This window comes from Phaethon lepturus, unplaced genomic scaffold (genome assembly GCF_000687285.1).
Source record: "Phaethon lepturus isolate BGI_N335 unplaced genomic scaffold, ASM68728v1 scaffold1248, whole genome shotgun sequence".
Classification (NCBI taxonomy): Eukaryota; Metazoa; Chordata; class Aves; order Phaethontiformes; family Phaethontidae; genus Phaethon; species Phaethon lepturus.
The window spans coordinates 19,228-31,673 of record NW_010559472.1 but is presented as its reverse complement, the minus strand read 5'-3'; the positions used below and the strand labels follow the sequence as shown (position 1 = coordinate 31,673).

General features: G+C 46.4%; 1 protein-coding gene across 1 annotated transcript in view; it reads right to left on the bottom strand.

The window, feature by feature from the left end:
• The window catches only part of ACAN (aggrecan), a 28,131-nt gene extending 24,573 nt beyond the window's left edge, over window positions 1-3,558 (bottom strand). Inside the window, exons 1-4 of the mRNA XM_010293354.1 lie at window positions 3,489-3,558; window positions 2,566-2,937; window positions 1,060-1,234; window positions 381-508 (exon numbers count right to left, since the gene is read on the bottom strand). Of these exons, the coding sequence (XP_010291656.1) occupies window positions 381-508; window positions 1,060-1,234; window positions 2,566-2,937; window positions 3,489-3,558 (745 nt within the window). The remainder of the gene's footprint in view (window positions 1-380; window positions 509-1,059; window positions 1,235-2,565; window positions 2,938-3,488) is intronic.
• Window positions 3,559-12,446: the final 8,888 nt, after the last annotated feature.

The window sequence follows — 12,446 nt, the reverse complement described above, 5'->3', positions numbered from 1 at the left end:
GGAAAGAGGAAGAGAAAGGACAATTTCAGTTCTGATGTGCTGAATATTTCAATGGATCCCTGTCATAAGCATGGGTGATGGACACCTCTGAATGTCACACCCTCAAATGGATGACCAGAGACACGCAGGATGGCATGGACTCTTGTGGAGGTTAGACGGGCTCCACCCTCTGTACTGCATTAGTCATTTGACATTAAAATGGTCCAAGGTCTAACAAAGAGACTGTAGAGAACATCTGGCCTTGCTGCGGTATGTGCTTTTCCATCTTTAACCTGTCTTGCCCCTAGGCCCTTTGCCTCTGTATTTACTGTTGTCCAGTCTAGGCATGACCACAGCTTTGTCTGCTTCTGCATCTAGTAGCAATAAAAGCCCCAAATCACCTTGCATTTGCTCTGCATAGCAGTAGACATCATAGGTTTCATCTGGCTCGCGGACACCATAGGTCCTCACTCCTGGAAATTCATCCTTGTCGCCATAGCAGCGCTCCCGGGGCCAGTGGATGGGGTACCTGGGGGAGAGAGGTGTGTAAGGAGTGGGGGGCAGGACCCTGGCAGCCGCAGCGAAGCTGGGAGGAAGCTGCAGAGCACCGTGTGGTGTGATCGTTCGTGGCTTTCCCTGGGTTATGGGGAAGGACAATCTGCTGTCCTGCCCTCCTTCTGGTGGTCCTGAGTACAGCAGGTCCCTGGGAGCACCAACCAAAGCCATCAGACCAAGGTGCCTCCCCAGCAGGGGACCCACAGCTTGGTACGGTTGAGCCACGCCTGTGGGTCTTGGCATAGCATCTGTTTTGTTCATGGAGGATGAAGGATCAGGATTAAGCCATTGTCCACTCAGCTGTCACCACCAGCTGAGGAGGACAGTGGTCACTCTACTTTCCTACTATAGATTCCCCCCAGCCAAGAATGGCTTGCAACCCACCACCTTGCGCTGCACCCCAGCAATTGCAACAGCTACTGTTTAGCAACTGTTTTTCAACCCTTTTCAGTCGGTGGCTTCATTACAGAAGCCCTTCCCTGACGACCCTGCTGTAGCTTTGCTTTCCCCGGCACTGCTCATTACCTGACAGTCTGATCAGCCAGCCAGCCGGCATCGCACTGCTCGTACCCGTCCTCGTAGGCGGCTTGCAGCTGCTCGGGGGTAGCAATGACAGCGCTGTTCTGGGTACAGGCCTGCTTTGCTCTCTCGAAGTTCAGGGTGTACCTTGTGGAGATTGCTCTGTAGTGGAATACGATGCCTGGAAAACACAATGGTCATCACTCACACATCTGCTGGAGAGGAACCAGCCCTTCCAAAGAACGTAGTGATTTAAAGAACAGATACTACATGTCCACTAGAAACAACGAACTACTTATGCTGATTGTCTGTATTTGAGCATCTCAAGCCCAGGGTGACTTGATGGGCTCCTTTCACAGGACCTTGTGGAGCACATTGGTGACCTAGGACAGTAACAGCTCCACCATGGTGCTGTGACAGTGTCATGGTGCATTAAAAGCCAGTACCTGAACAGTAGTGTGAACACTGGGAGGAAACCCACCTCCCAGCACGCAGAGCTGTATCACTGTGAGAAGGACTCAACACTTTCCCGATACAGTGGTTTAAATGGTGCAGTGGTTTAAATGCATGGTTCAGAAGTCAGCCAGTGGGGCAGAGCAGGGACCGTGCTGCTGTGCAGGTCTGAAAGCTGCAACCCCTCAAGGTCCTGCTCAGGACCGAGGGTGCAGACTGTCATCCACCATACAAACACCCAGGAAACAAGAGGTAAATCCACTTGAAATTTCCAGATCTTCTGCGAACATATCCAAGTTGTAGTTTTTGATGAACAGGGATCTTTACAAGGGCTGTCTGTCTGTACACTCTGGGCTGGCATGAGCAGATCATTAAGTGGAAAATTTGCCAGGAGGCAATGAGGGAGGGTCCCAGCCTCCACTCTCAGGTATACACTCCAGTGTGTGCTACCAGCAGAGACCTGCTGGTTAACTGTTGTAGTAGAAGCTGTGTCCCTGGCCTACACTGAAAGCAAAAACCACGGTAAAGGATTGTTGAAAACTTAATTTTTGTTATTTTATCCACCTATTACTAGGATAAAACCTATGACTAGGATGGGCTTTATAAGACTACAGGGAAAGTTTTTCCAGAACAGACCGATTCTCCAGCTGAGGGCATCCCATCTCCTAAAATGTTTGGAAGAAATAAAAGGTCTTACAACAGCCCTGATCCAGCTTCACCCCTCCGAGCAGTAGCCCAGCGTATCCAGTACCACCTCCCGCCAAGGATGTCATCTTGCTGTCTCTGTAACTCACCTTCTGCCAGAAGGGTCATTTTATTGTCATGCATTCTGCCATGACTCATTTTACTGGTTTGTTTAGTCTGGTCCTAGCCTGCTAAAGTAAATGCCTGGCCCATGGCTTCTGCGCATCTGCCCAGGGCCTCATCTGTGACCTGACCAGAAGAGTTTATGCCTATGGGGAGAGCAGTACCACCTCCTCTGCCCATATATTTCTTTTCCCCTTCTGCCTAGGCCAGGCAGCAAGATATTCAGAGGGAAGAGCAAGGGCAGGATCCCACCTTTCACTAGGACCTCTATTGTGTCTTGTCTGTCCTCAATGCCGTACATCACTTCACAGCGATAAATCCCAGTGTGGTTGGATCTCAGCGCCTTGATTTCTAAGGTGGCATCGGTGGGGATGGCGGGGTAATTGGGCAAAGAGATCGCCTCCCTGTACTCGGTGTTGAGACGGATTTTCCCACCGGTCGCCACTAGCAAGACGACTTCGGTCCCGTTTGAGAGTTTGCTCCATTTGATCCGCGGGGTCAGCAGAGCACTGGTGTCTTGTTCCTCTGGGATGTTGAAGTAACAGGGGATGTTCAGGGAGCTTCCCAGGACAACACGCAGGGGAGACTGCTCAGGTATCTTCACTTCCAGGCCATCACTACTGTCTGCCAGTTCACAAGCAAAGCAATGGTTACATCGATAATGCATTTAATCAAAAATACCCAGTGCTTCCATATGCTCCAATGCCTCTATATGCTTTGTAAACCTGTACCCACGTATTCAGACATAAACTTTTTGGTCTAGTTTGCCGAAAATAACTTGCAAAAGGGAAGTTACAACCATGACCCTTGCACCATGGTTACCCTTGGGATTTGGACCAGTGCTGGATGCAGGAATTAAGGGAATGAGGGGCTCTGTTGCAGTGTAGCTGCTGCCCATGATAGGCAATCACACCTGATAGGGTTTAAGACAGGGGAATGCTGAAATTCCCTTGGTTTCCCCATAAATCTGCCTTTGCCTGCAGCTATCTCCCTGGCTCCCCAAGCACAAGGACAGGGACAGGCTATGGCACAGCAGCCATCCAAATAAAGGAACCCTGTGTGTAGGCAGAGCAGATCTTGGGTACACTTATTTCTGGCAGCTGCTCACGCTCGGGGATGGGACCAGAGTGCAGCACTTTGCTCAGTCCCGCTTTCCTGCTCGCCGGGGCACGTACCTGAGAGCTCCACAGAGACGGCAGCGGTGATGACTTGCAAACACACAAACACTAATAGTAAAGTGGTCATAGTTTACCTGCAAGAAACAACACGGGGGAAAGGATTTAGGAGAGCTGCATGTTCATAGGGAGCGGAGCGCTGCGGATGCTGCTGTGGGGCAGCTCAAGGCTCTCGGCCACCCCTTAAGCCTCCTACACGTGACTGGCAGTGAAAGCTGGTCCTTGGGGAAGGACGTTGTCTCGAAGTGCCTCTTGCTTCAGGAAATGAGTCCGTGAGACAAATAAATAAGATACTCTGCTATGTACAACAGACTGAAGTGTTATTATAGATCACTCATTATATTGCTCTCCCATTCTCCCTCTTGTGATTCAGTCTTCCCTGTGGAGCAGAAAGACAATTTTCCAACAGATCTTCACACTTATTATATACTTACTCAAGAGGGACCATCACATCCACTAAGCTTTCGCCTCAGAACAGGAACTGCCCCTCACCAGCATCCTCCATCCAAGCCAGCACTGGCTCTTGGGCTAGATGATTGGATGTGTTTTGTATACCTTAAAATGTTCTGAAGGGAAATCTGCCCTCTATATGGTGAAAAGCCAAAGGTTATAATGCTTTGGTCCAATACTCCTGCACTGACAGCATACCTAGCCTTGACTGCAAATGGACCCTGAACTGATACAAGAAATCCACAGGATACAATCCTGGGCGTCTTAACTCCACCTAAAAATACCCTTTTGGGACCTCTCAATTAGTCAGAGCAACCTGCTACTTCTGAAAGCCTTAGGAAAGGAGAGGAACATCCTCCTGACATTGAATGGCAGAAGCAATACAGGGAGGCCAACTAAATTAATCCTAACTGGATCATCACCCAGTATAATATAATGAGATTTTGAAGAGCCACAAATGCTCAAGTTGATTTTAATATTTCAAATAAAAATGATGTCCTCTGGCAACACAGCATCATTTGGCATCGCATTTCAGCACTGACTCAGAAGGAAGGACCACACCTACTGAATCACTGGTGTTTCCTTTGAGGTCACCTGTCCAAATATTGGCTGTTTAACTCCTGTGATCTAGAAAGATCCCATCTGACTTCAGCTGACAGGGAACATTCTGAGTATACACCTACTGACCTTGCAGAAAAGTCCATTAAATATCCTCACTGGCACAAGAGAAATCCAAAAATAAACCTCATTTTGTACACTCCAGCATTAGCCTTTCACTTACGAAAAAATTGACCTCCATGCACTCATTCACTTCAACCTGACACATCACAAAATCTTATCTTTGTGAAATCTTTAGTTAATAGAGACACCTATACTGGCAGCAAAGGGGACAGAACAGGGCTGGAACACATCAGCAGAGAAGCATGGAGGCTTGAGTTTGCAGCCGTAGGTCTGAACAAGATTGAATGGACATATCTCAATTTCTGCTGGGCTTGGGAATAAAATATCAGGTAAGTGTCAACCTCAGGAGGAAACTGTGGAGTTGTGAGTCTGTTTGGGCGTCTCTCCCATTAGGAATGATACCTGCATAAGCAATGTATTATGATCCTCTTCTGCAGCATGACAGTTGACTTCATTTCCCTCTACTGATGGCCAGTACCAAGTCAACGGCCATGCTGCAGAAGAGGTCAAAGTGTTTGGCAGCCTGTACCTGAAGGATGGCAGAGGGATGTGCCCATAGCGTGGGCTGTGGGGGGCAATGAAGTGCTCTGCTTATCAGTAAGCAAGAAGAATTGGAAACACCATCTGCTACAGGTAAACAGTCTGAAATCAGCTTGGCTAAACAGCTGTACCCGAGAGTCCTTAAAGAGCTGGCTGAGTAAATTGCTGGCCCACTGATGTTCCTTTATAATCTGCGCTGGAGCACTGGGGCAGGTCCCGAATACTGAAGCACTGTGCCAATAGTCAGCCAAGATATACAACGATGAGCCTCATAAAACATAAACACGCTAGTTTGATTGACATAAATTCCAGGCAAAATAATGGAAAATCTGATACAGACTTCAATTCATTAAGCACTGAAGAATAGGCGCAATATTAATGTTATTTGAGGCACTTGTATATAAAACAGGTGCTTCCAAACGTGGTTTTATTAGTTGGCGTGACTCTAAGTTTGTCTGATAAAGCTACCTGCATGGTTGTAATTAATATAATATAATTAGATTTTGATAAGCTTTGACTTTGACAGGGTTCCATGATATGAAGATATGTAATGGCAGTAGAACATACATTAAAACGGCTTAGCAGAAGCCTAGCTGGCAGGTCTCTAAAAGAAGCCATCTGAGGGACACTGACGTTGAAGGAGATATTTCTGATGGGTGTCTACATGGGTCAGTATTAGATCCAGTGCGTTTCCAAATAGACCGTATTTTAATAGAATCAAATATAAAATTTTACAAGGGACGCAGAACATGCCTGACAATGGGACGTTGCGTCCTAGAAAGCAGTCACTCGGGAGAGCTACTGCCATTCTGTGCCATAAAAACAAACAGGGATACCTCTCTGTGCCTCGGCGGTAAGCGACGGGAATGCTGTGGGTGCCTCTGGGTAGGCGTGAGGATATCAGAAAAAGGTGCCGCAGAACATACCCACCAGCAAGGATCTGTGGGCTGAAGGAAATGCTTTATGGGGAAGGCTAAAAAGTCTGAACCTAATTACTGTAACAGAAAAGAAAAAACAAAAGACTGAGAAGTTAACAGCAGTGCACAGATGTTGTTTCATGCAGAAGCTGCTGGTGCCAAAGGGCTCTTTAATCTACAGAAAGTCATCACCAGAACTAATATCTGGGAGCCACACGCCAGGTAAGCCCAAATGGGAAAGAAAGCCCACATTTTACACAGGGGGTGATGGGTCCTTGGAGCTGCTACCAAGGGAAGCAATGGCATTCCTATCCGTTGGTAGCTTTGAATCCAGACTTGAAGGATTCCTTGGAAGACGTGGCTTAGGCAAACACAAGCTAGTGGACTCAGTATGGAAGTAACAGGGTGAGGTTTGTGGGGCCTGAATTCCCAGGCAATCGGCCCGGAATGGTCCCTTCTGACATTAAAATTCATGAACACAAATGTATCACTGTCTCGATCTCTGCTCTTGTGTTACTCATCTTGCCTGGCTCTAGGCAGTACAAAGAATCATGTTTATGAATATCACACACATTTTTTACCTGCCTTGGAGGATCTAAGGCAAAAAAGACATCCTGTAAAATTAACCCCCTTCCCCACTCAATCTCAGCCAGCCATGCCTGCAGCCTGCACAGGGCAGGCATCCCCCAGCTCCGTGTCGGGCAGGGAGGAAGGGGCTCGGGGGCGAGCTGCCGGTGGAGGAGAAGGATACGGGCTTAACCTGGGGTTTGGGGAACTCCTCCAGGTTATAGACCAGTCACTGCTAACACATGAAGCACTGCAGAAAACCTGAAGCAGACACAGATTCTACGTTTTGGCATATCTTTAAGCTTTGGGGGGAAACTGAAGTCCACTGTCTGAAGCATATTCTTGTTTAGTTAGGGGAATGCTTCCTACAAGAACAAATAACTGTGGGACCGTGCACGCAGAGCCTTCCTAGAGTAAGTCACTGCTTTCACTATGGACCAGCCCAACATCGACTGAGGACTGTCTCCCTGGAATGAACTGAGGTTGTGGGTAGGCTCAGATTATTTCTACTAGCACCATCCCAAACCATCCATCCAGTGGATGTCCTCCTTTCTCATCCGCCGAGTAAAAGGAGAAATACAAAGGCAAAGATCATGTGAGTCCTGGGACCTGGGGTGGACCCTCCAGGGCAGAAGGCACTTCGAGGGGATTCAGGTAAAGGACACTCTCCCAGCCATTAGTAACTAAGTCTTTAGTCATGATACCTGCTCAAGTATTAAATAAAAGTTCTTACTTCTCCAGGCTCCTTAAATCAGGTATCTTTCAGCAGGCTCTGCATTTTGCCAGAGTACAAGTAAGCTGAATAGCCCTGAGTGTCATACGATAAACTCATCCAAGAGAGGCAGGCGGCTTCAGACCCGGATTGACTAGAAACATCCTAGAACATGGAATCAGAGATGTTTAAATAAACTGGGAGCTGGCTGGCTGAAAAGACTTTCAGAGTCCATGTCTACAGCAAACTGGTATTGTTCTGAGTCCCACACAGCCGTTATTTCTGTGTACACTGGCAATGGGTAGGAGGAGAGCAGGTTCATCTGTGCATCAGTTAGTCATCACAAAACATAATGCCCTAAATAGAGGAAATTCACTGTGTCCCAAAAGCTAAGATGAGCCCATGTACTCCTAGTCTTATTCAAGCTTTATGTTGATCTTTCACAAGGAAAAATAGCCTCATATGATAACAGCTGAGACCAGCAGTATCTTTGTAGTTTGGTTTAGTCTTGGAGAAAAAAGCCCAACCTCCTCCTATCCCACAGAAGCTCAGAGGCAACAGCTTTTTCTTGTGAGCAGTGGTTAAACAAATCACAATAACAATGTTTTGGGTGTATTCTGTGGAAGAGTTGACTCCCTGCCAGTAAGAAACCCAACCTACTCCTCAGGGTGCTGTTTGCAATGTTGATCTCCATTTTTCATTCCACTTAAGCACACCAAAGAGATCCAACCCTGAGTCTGCACACAGCTCTTGTTGGGATTCACTATGCTGGGAATGCCTTTGATTAACATCCCATTGTTACAGCAACAGTTCCATGCTGCAATACTTCCACTCCACGTTGTCTCAAGTGGGATATCTAAGCACATGATAATGAGCAAACAGCTGCTTGAAGGAGCAGTTCTGGAAGGAAGGAAGTAGACAGCTGTCTGTCTGAGCAGACATGGATAGCATAGATGATGGAGACCTGGTCTGTCTAGCCAAGGGAACTGGGGAGGTCGTTTCTGTCATTCTAAAGCAACATCTAAACCAGATCTTATAACACATACCTAAAAACTGATAACCCCTCTCCAGAGAGGTCAGAGAAGAGGAGGGTGATTAGCTCAAGTGTGGATGTTGTCGCTACCGAGGTGCGAAGCCAGATTAGATGAGCTGCGCCCAGGAGCATGAAGGTACAGTTCAGTGCATGGAAGAACTGACCTGGAGCGGTGTGTGCTTGCTGAGACAGGATCCGGCACAGAGGAAACATATTCAGGGATAAGGAAGAGCCTGAGCTGCATGACTGAGCAAAGGCAGAGAAAAGCCTGGAGCAGGCTAAGCAGTGGCAGGAACGTCCTCTGCTCAACATTTTACTGATGTCTCCCAGCTATGACTGAATGGCTAAGTAGAGATGGGGACCCCAACACGTTTGGAGTACAGTCAATATCCCTAACATATATGTCATAAATAACATAGACTTCCGAAGATAACTTGACTACTTTTTTGAAAACAATTGAGGTAGCCTGGCTATTACAAAAAGGTGAGCTACTGAACCCATAGAAGCTATCAGGTCACTGCTGACAAGCTCCAATTCAGTTGCAGGACCTTCATCTTCTAGTAGAATAAGTCATGTTGAAGAGACATTCTGCAGACAGGTTGGTGGAGCTCCTCCTAGGGTGACTACTAAGAGAGGATTGTCCAGGCTGTAGTGGGAAGCACTAGGAGAGACTATTTCTTGCAGCACAGAGCTGTACACACAAGCAGCAATGGTCACGCTATGCTTTCTGGAAGGTCCATGCTACAAAAACACCTTCCAGCCCTGTAGATTACTTTCTTTTAAAACTCCATTTGGGCTTGCTGTGAGAATGGCTGGAGCAGGCGGCTTTTGTGCTGAGAAGAAAGGAGGAGGTAGGACAAGTTACACAAGGTCATGGCTATGCCTCTGCATCAGAATAACTGTCCTTTGGTGCAGAGTACCAAGCAGTCTGGAGGAACAGAAAACCAACCAAACTGCCACAAAAATCCTACCTTCTCTAACCAGTGACCTAGACAGAAACAAGACCCTCTCCAATTCAGCCTGGGCCAGGAAAAATTCAGGAAAAGCTCTTGCCTTTCCAAAAAGACAGTTGGGAAACGCTGGTAGGCTCAGGAGCTCTCCACCTCAGAGAACAACTGTCCCTTTCACTGAAGTTTATTGCCACTTTATTTTTTGACTAAGGCCGTGCTTCTGTATCAGGTTGCGTGCAGACTGTCCTAAATTGGCTGCATATAAATATGTTTATTTGAGAATCTATATGTGTGTGGAGGGAAGTGTGTACATATGTGCAGACAGGTTTAGTCCATTGCTCTTCCAACCCTGTCCCCAAGTTTTCAGAGGACTGAAGAATCTGGAGGGAGCAAGAAAAGGAGAAGTCACTACAGTGAAAGTCCAACAAAGTGCCTACACAGTAAGACTGTACAGTGGAAAATAGCCAGATGGCCCATTTGCAGCACAGTCTAACTTGTTTGCTTGCTGGAAAGTATTTTCTGTTCTAGTCTATTTTAATTGACTCCCATCTGCAGTTTCTCCCGTGGCCGTTGCTTGTTCCAGACCATTTTAATCACCCTTGTTGCAATTAAGTTTATTTTCATCACCCTTAATCCAGATGTTATCCTTTTTTTTGGGATGGAGGCAGGTAGGTCATCGTAAGCTTCCTTTTTTCTCAATTTTGGAAGACCTTTAATACACTTATGTATTGTTTCTGGCAGCTAATAAAATGCCACTCATTACCTAGAAGATATGCCTGGGCATAAAAAAGGTATTTCCAAAGACAATATTTCCTTTAAAATTGTGGATATAAAGAAGCTCCTGAACAAGAGTCAAAACCAGCACTACTCATTTAGCCTTGGATTCTCTTTCTTCAGCTGGTTTTCCATCCTCTGAATACTCCCCATCAGGGAACAGACCTGAGTTTCTCTAGGTCACCTCCATCCAGCCTTATTTCAACACTATTATTTTCAGGCACTAGCACTGGGGACCAAGGTTTTGGTGAGGTCTGAGGAGACACCATCACCCAGCAGAGACATCAGGAGGGTTCTCATGTCTGTTTGGACAACATGTCCCATGTCCTTGTAGGCTTCAGCATCAAACGGTTGTTTCTCCACCACGTGAAACTACAGACCCTTCCTCTATGATCTCTACAAACAAACACTTCATTGTCCCTCTGCATGTTCACAGTCTCTGTGCAGGACTGAGAGCTTTTCTGTTGAAAACCTCAGTCTGGTCCAGGAAATGGGAGGGAAGGAAGGGGGGGAAAAAAGTGAGGAGGGTGGGCAAAACCAGTTTTATTTCTTCTTCTTCTTTTTTTAAATAAGGCAAACTTTGGAACTGAAATATGGCAATAAATGCACTCCTGTGATTTTTCATGTTTTTTCAGCTGTAAAGAAAATAGGAGAAATATTCCATTCTGTCTGGCTTCCAAACCATTCTGAGAGTAAGGTCTTTATGTACAGAGCAGCTTGGATGCTGCTCCTGCCTGCTCTGTGTCTGAAACCATCCCTGGAACAACAAAGTCCTTTTTTCCCCAATCAGAAAGACACACGGCAGTAACTGCTCAGATATTTTGTCATCGAGGGATGTAGTCCTCCACACGCTGACAGTCTTGCAGCATTGGCTGCCTGGATTGCCACAGGAGTTGGCAAACTGACGGCACCGAGGCGTTCTTAGTGCATAAGGCACAAAACAGAGAACGCCTGTTGAAGACTAGGAATAACGTCAGGCTTCACCTCAAGCCTCATCTGGCTCCTGTCCTCAAGCACCCCTTGCTACTGCAGGCATCAACACAGTCAGACACGGCTCTGCTAATACACCCTGGTCATGGCATCAGCGTGCCCCTCAGCCGGAACCTGTGGTCCAGAGCTCCGCTCTGTCCTCCTCCACAAAGACCCAAAGTTGCCTGGACCTGTAATTTTGGTTCTATGCTATTCCATTTTCAGTGTCTTTATGATTTTTCTTTCAATAAATGAGTTGCAGTCTGTTATAATTTGACTGTTTAGCTAATTATATTGTATGTACAATACAGGAAAAGCCAAAATACCGAAGGATATATAGACATGCTTTCAATAAGCAAGACGCCACAAGAAATCTTAGCAAAACCTAAACAGTCATATGCTAGGTTCAGTTTGTGATCCAAGCTCAGACATATGGTCTGGAACAAACGTCTTACTGAACACAAAAAGCTTTATAAGCATTTATCTCTTTTCTGGTGTCTACCACAGAAAGTCTCTCATTCTGCCCTGATTTACATTACATCTCCATTAACTTCAGAAGCACTTCTCCCTTCTTTTTTTTTTCTTCTTTTCTTTTTTCCCCCCCCCCCGAGAGATTAGAAGCAAACTAAACACAGGCTCCAGAACAGCAGAAACTCATACTGCTGGTCACCCCAAAACTAGCTCTCTTGCATGAAAACCAGAACTGTCTGTCACTGGCAACCAGCAATTTTCCTACCCTCCATGGACAGAGAAGTTGCAAAATGTCCATTATGGCGAACAGATGACAGCTGGAGCCTTTCATGCAAGGTGTGGGATCAGCACCAAGTCCTGTGCTGCCATGGCTCTGAGTGTCTGCTCAATGTGGAAAGCAAGAGCCGCATTCAAACAGCCCCTAGAGCCTCTAAATTCAAGGGAACAATGAGCCTTTGAGACTAGCTGAAGCTCACACTCAAAATCCTCTCTACTCCAAGGGGAGAAAAAGAAGCTTCTAAAGATCAATTCATCTCCCTATGAAATAGATGTCTCAGTTGAGGACCTGTAAAGAGTGGTTCAGCTATTTCTCTCTTGGCTAGTAAGGGACCCTGGAGCACTGTTAGACATCTAACTTTTAGAGATGGGAGGGTGATTATGCACTTCGTAAAGTCCCCTTATACCCTATTTTTTATGCACAACAGTTGGATGTAATCGGGATGTATCCCTTTGCTTGCAGAGAAGAATTTAATCTACAAAGAAGCAATGGAACGTGGAAATCTCTTTCCTCCTGGATATGCTGTCTCTTGGGAATGACAATCACACATCACCCTTCTTCTTTGGTTGCAAGAGGCAGAGAAACGATTATATCCCAGGGAAAGAAAGAAACAATCT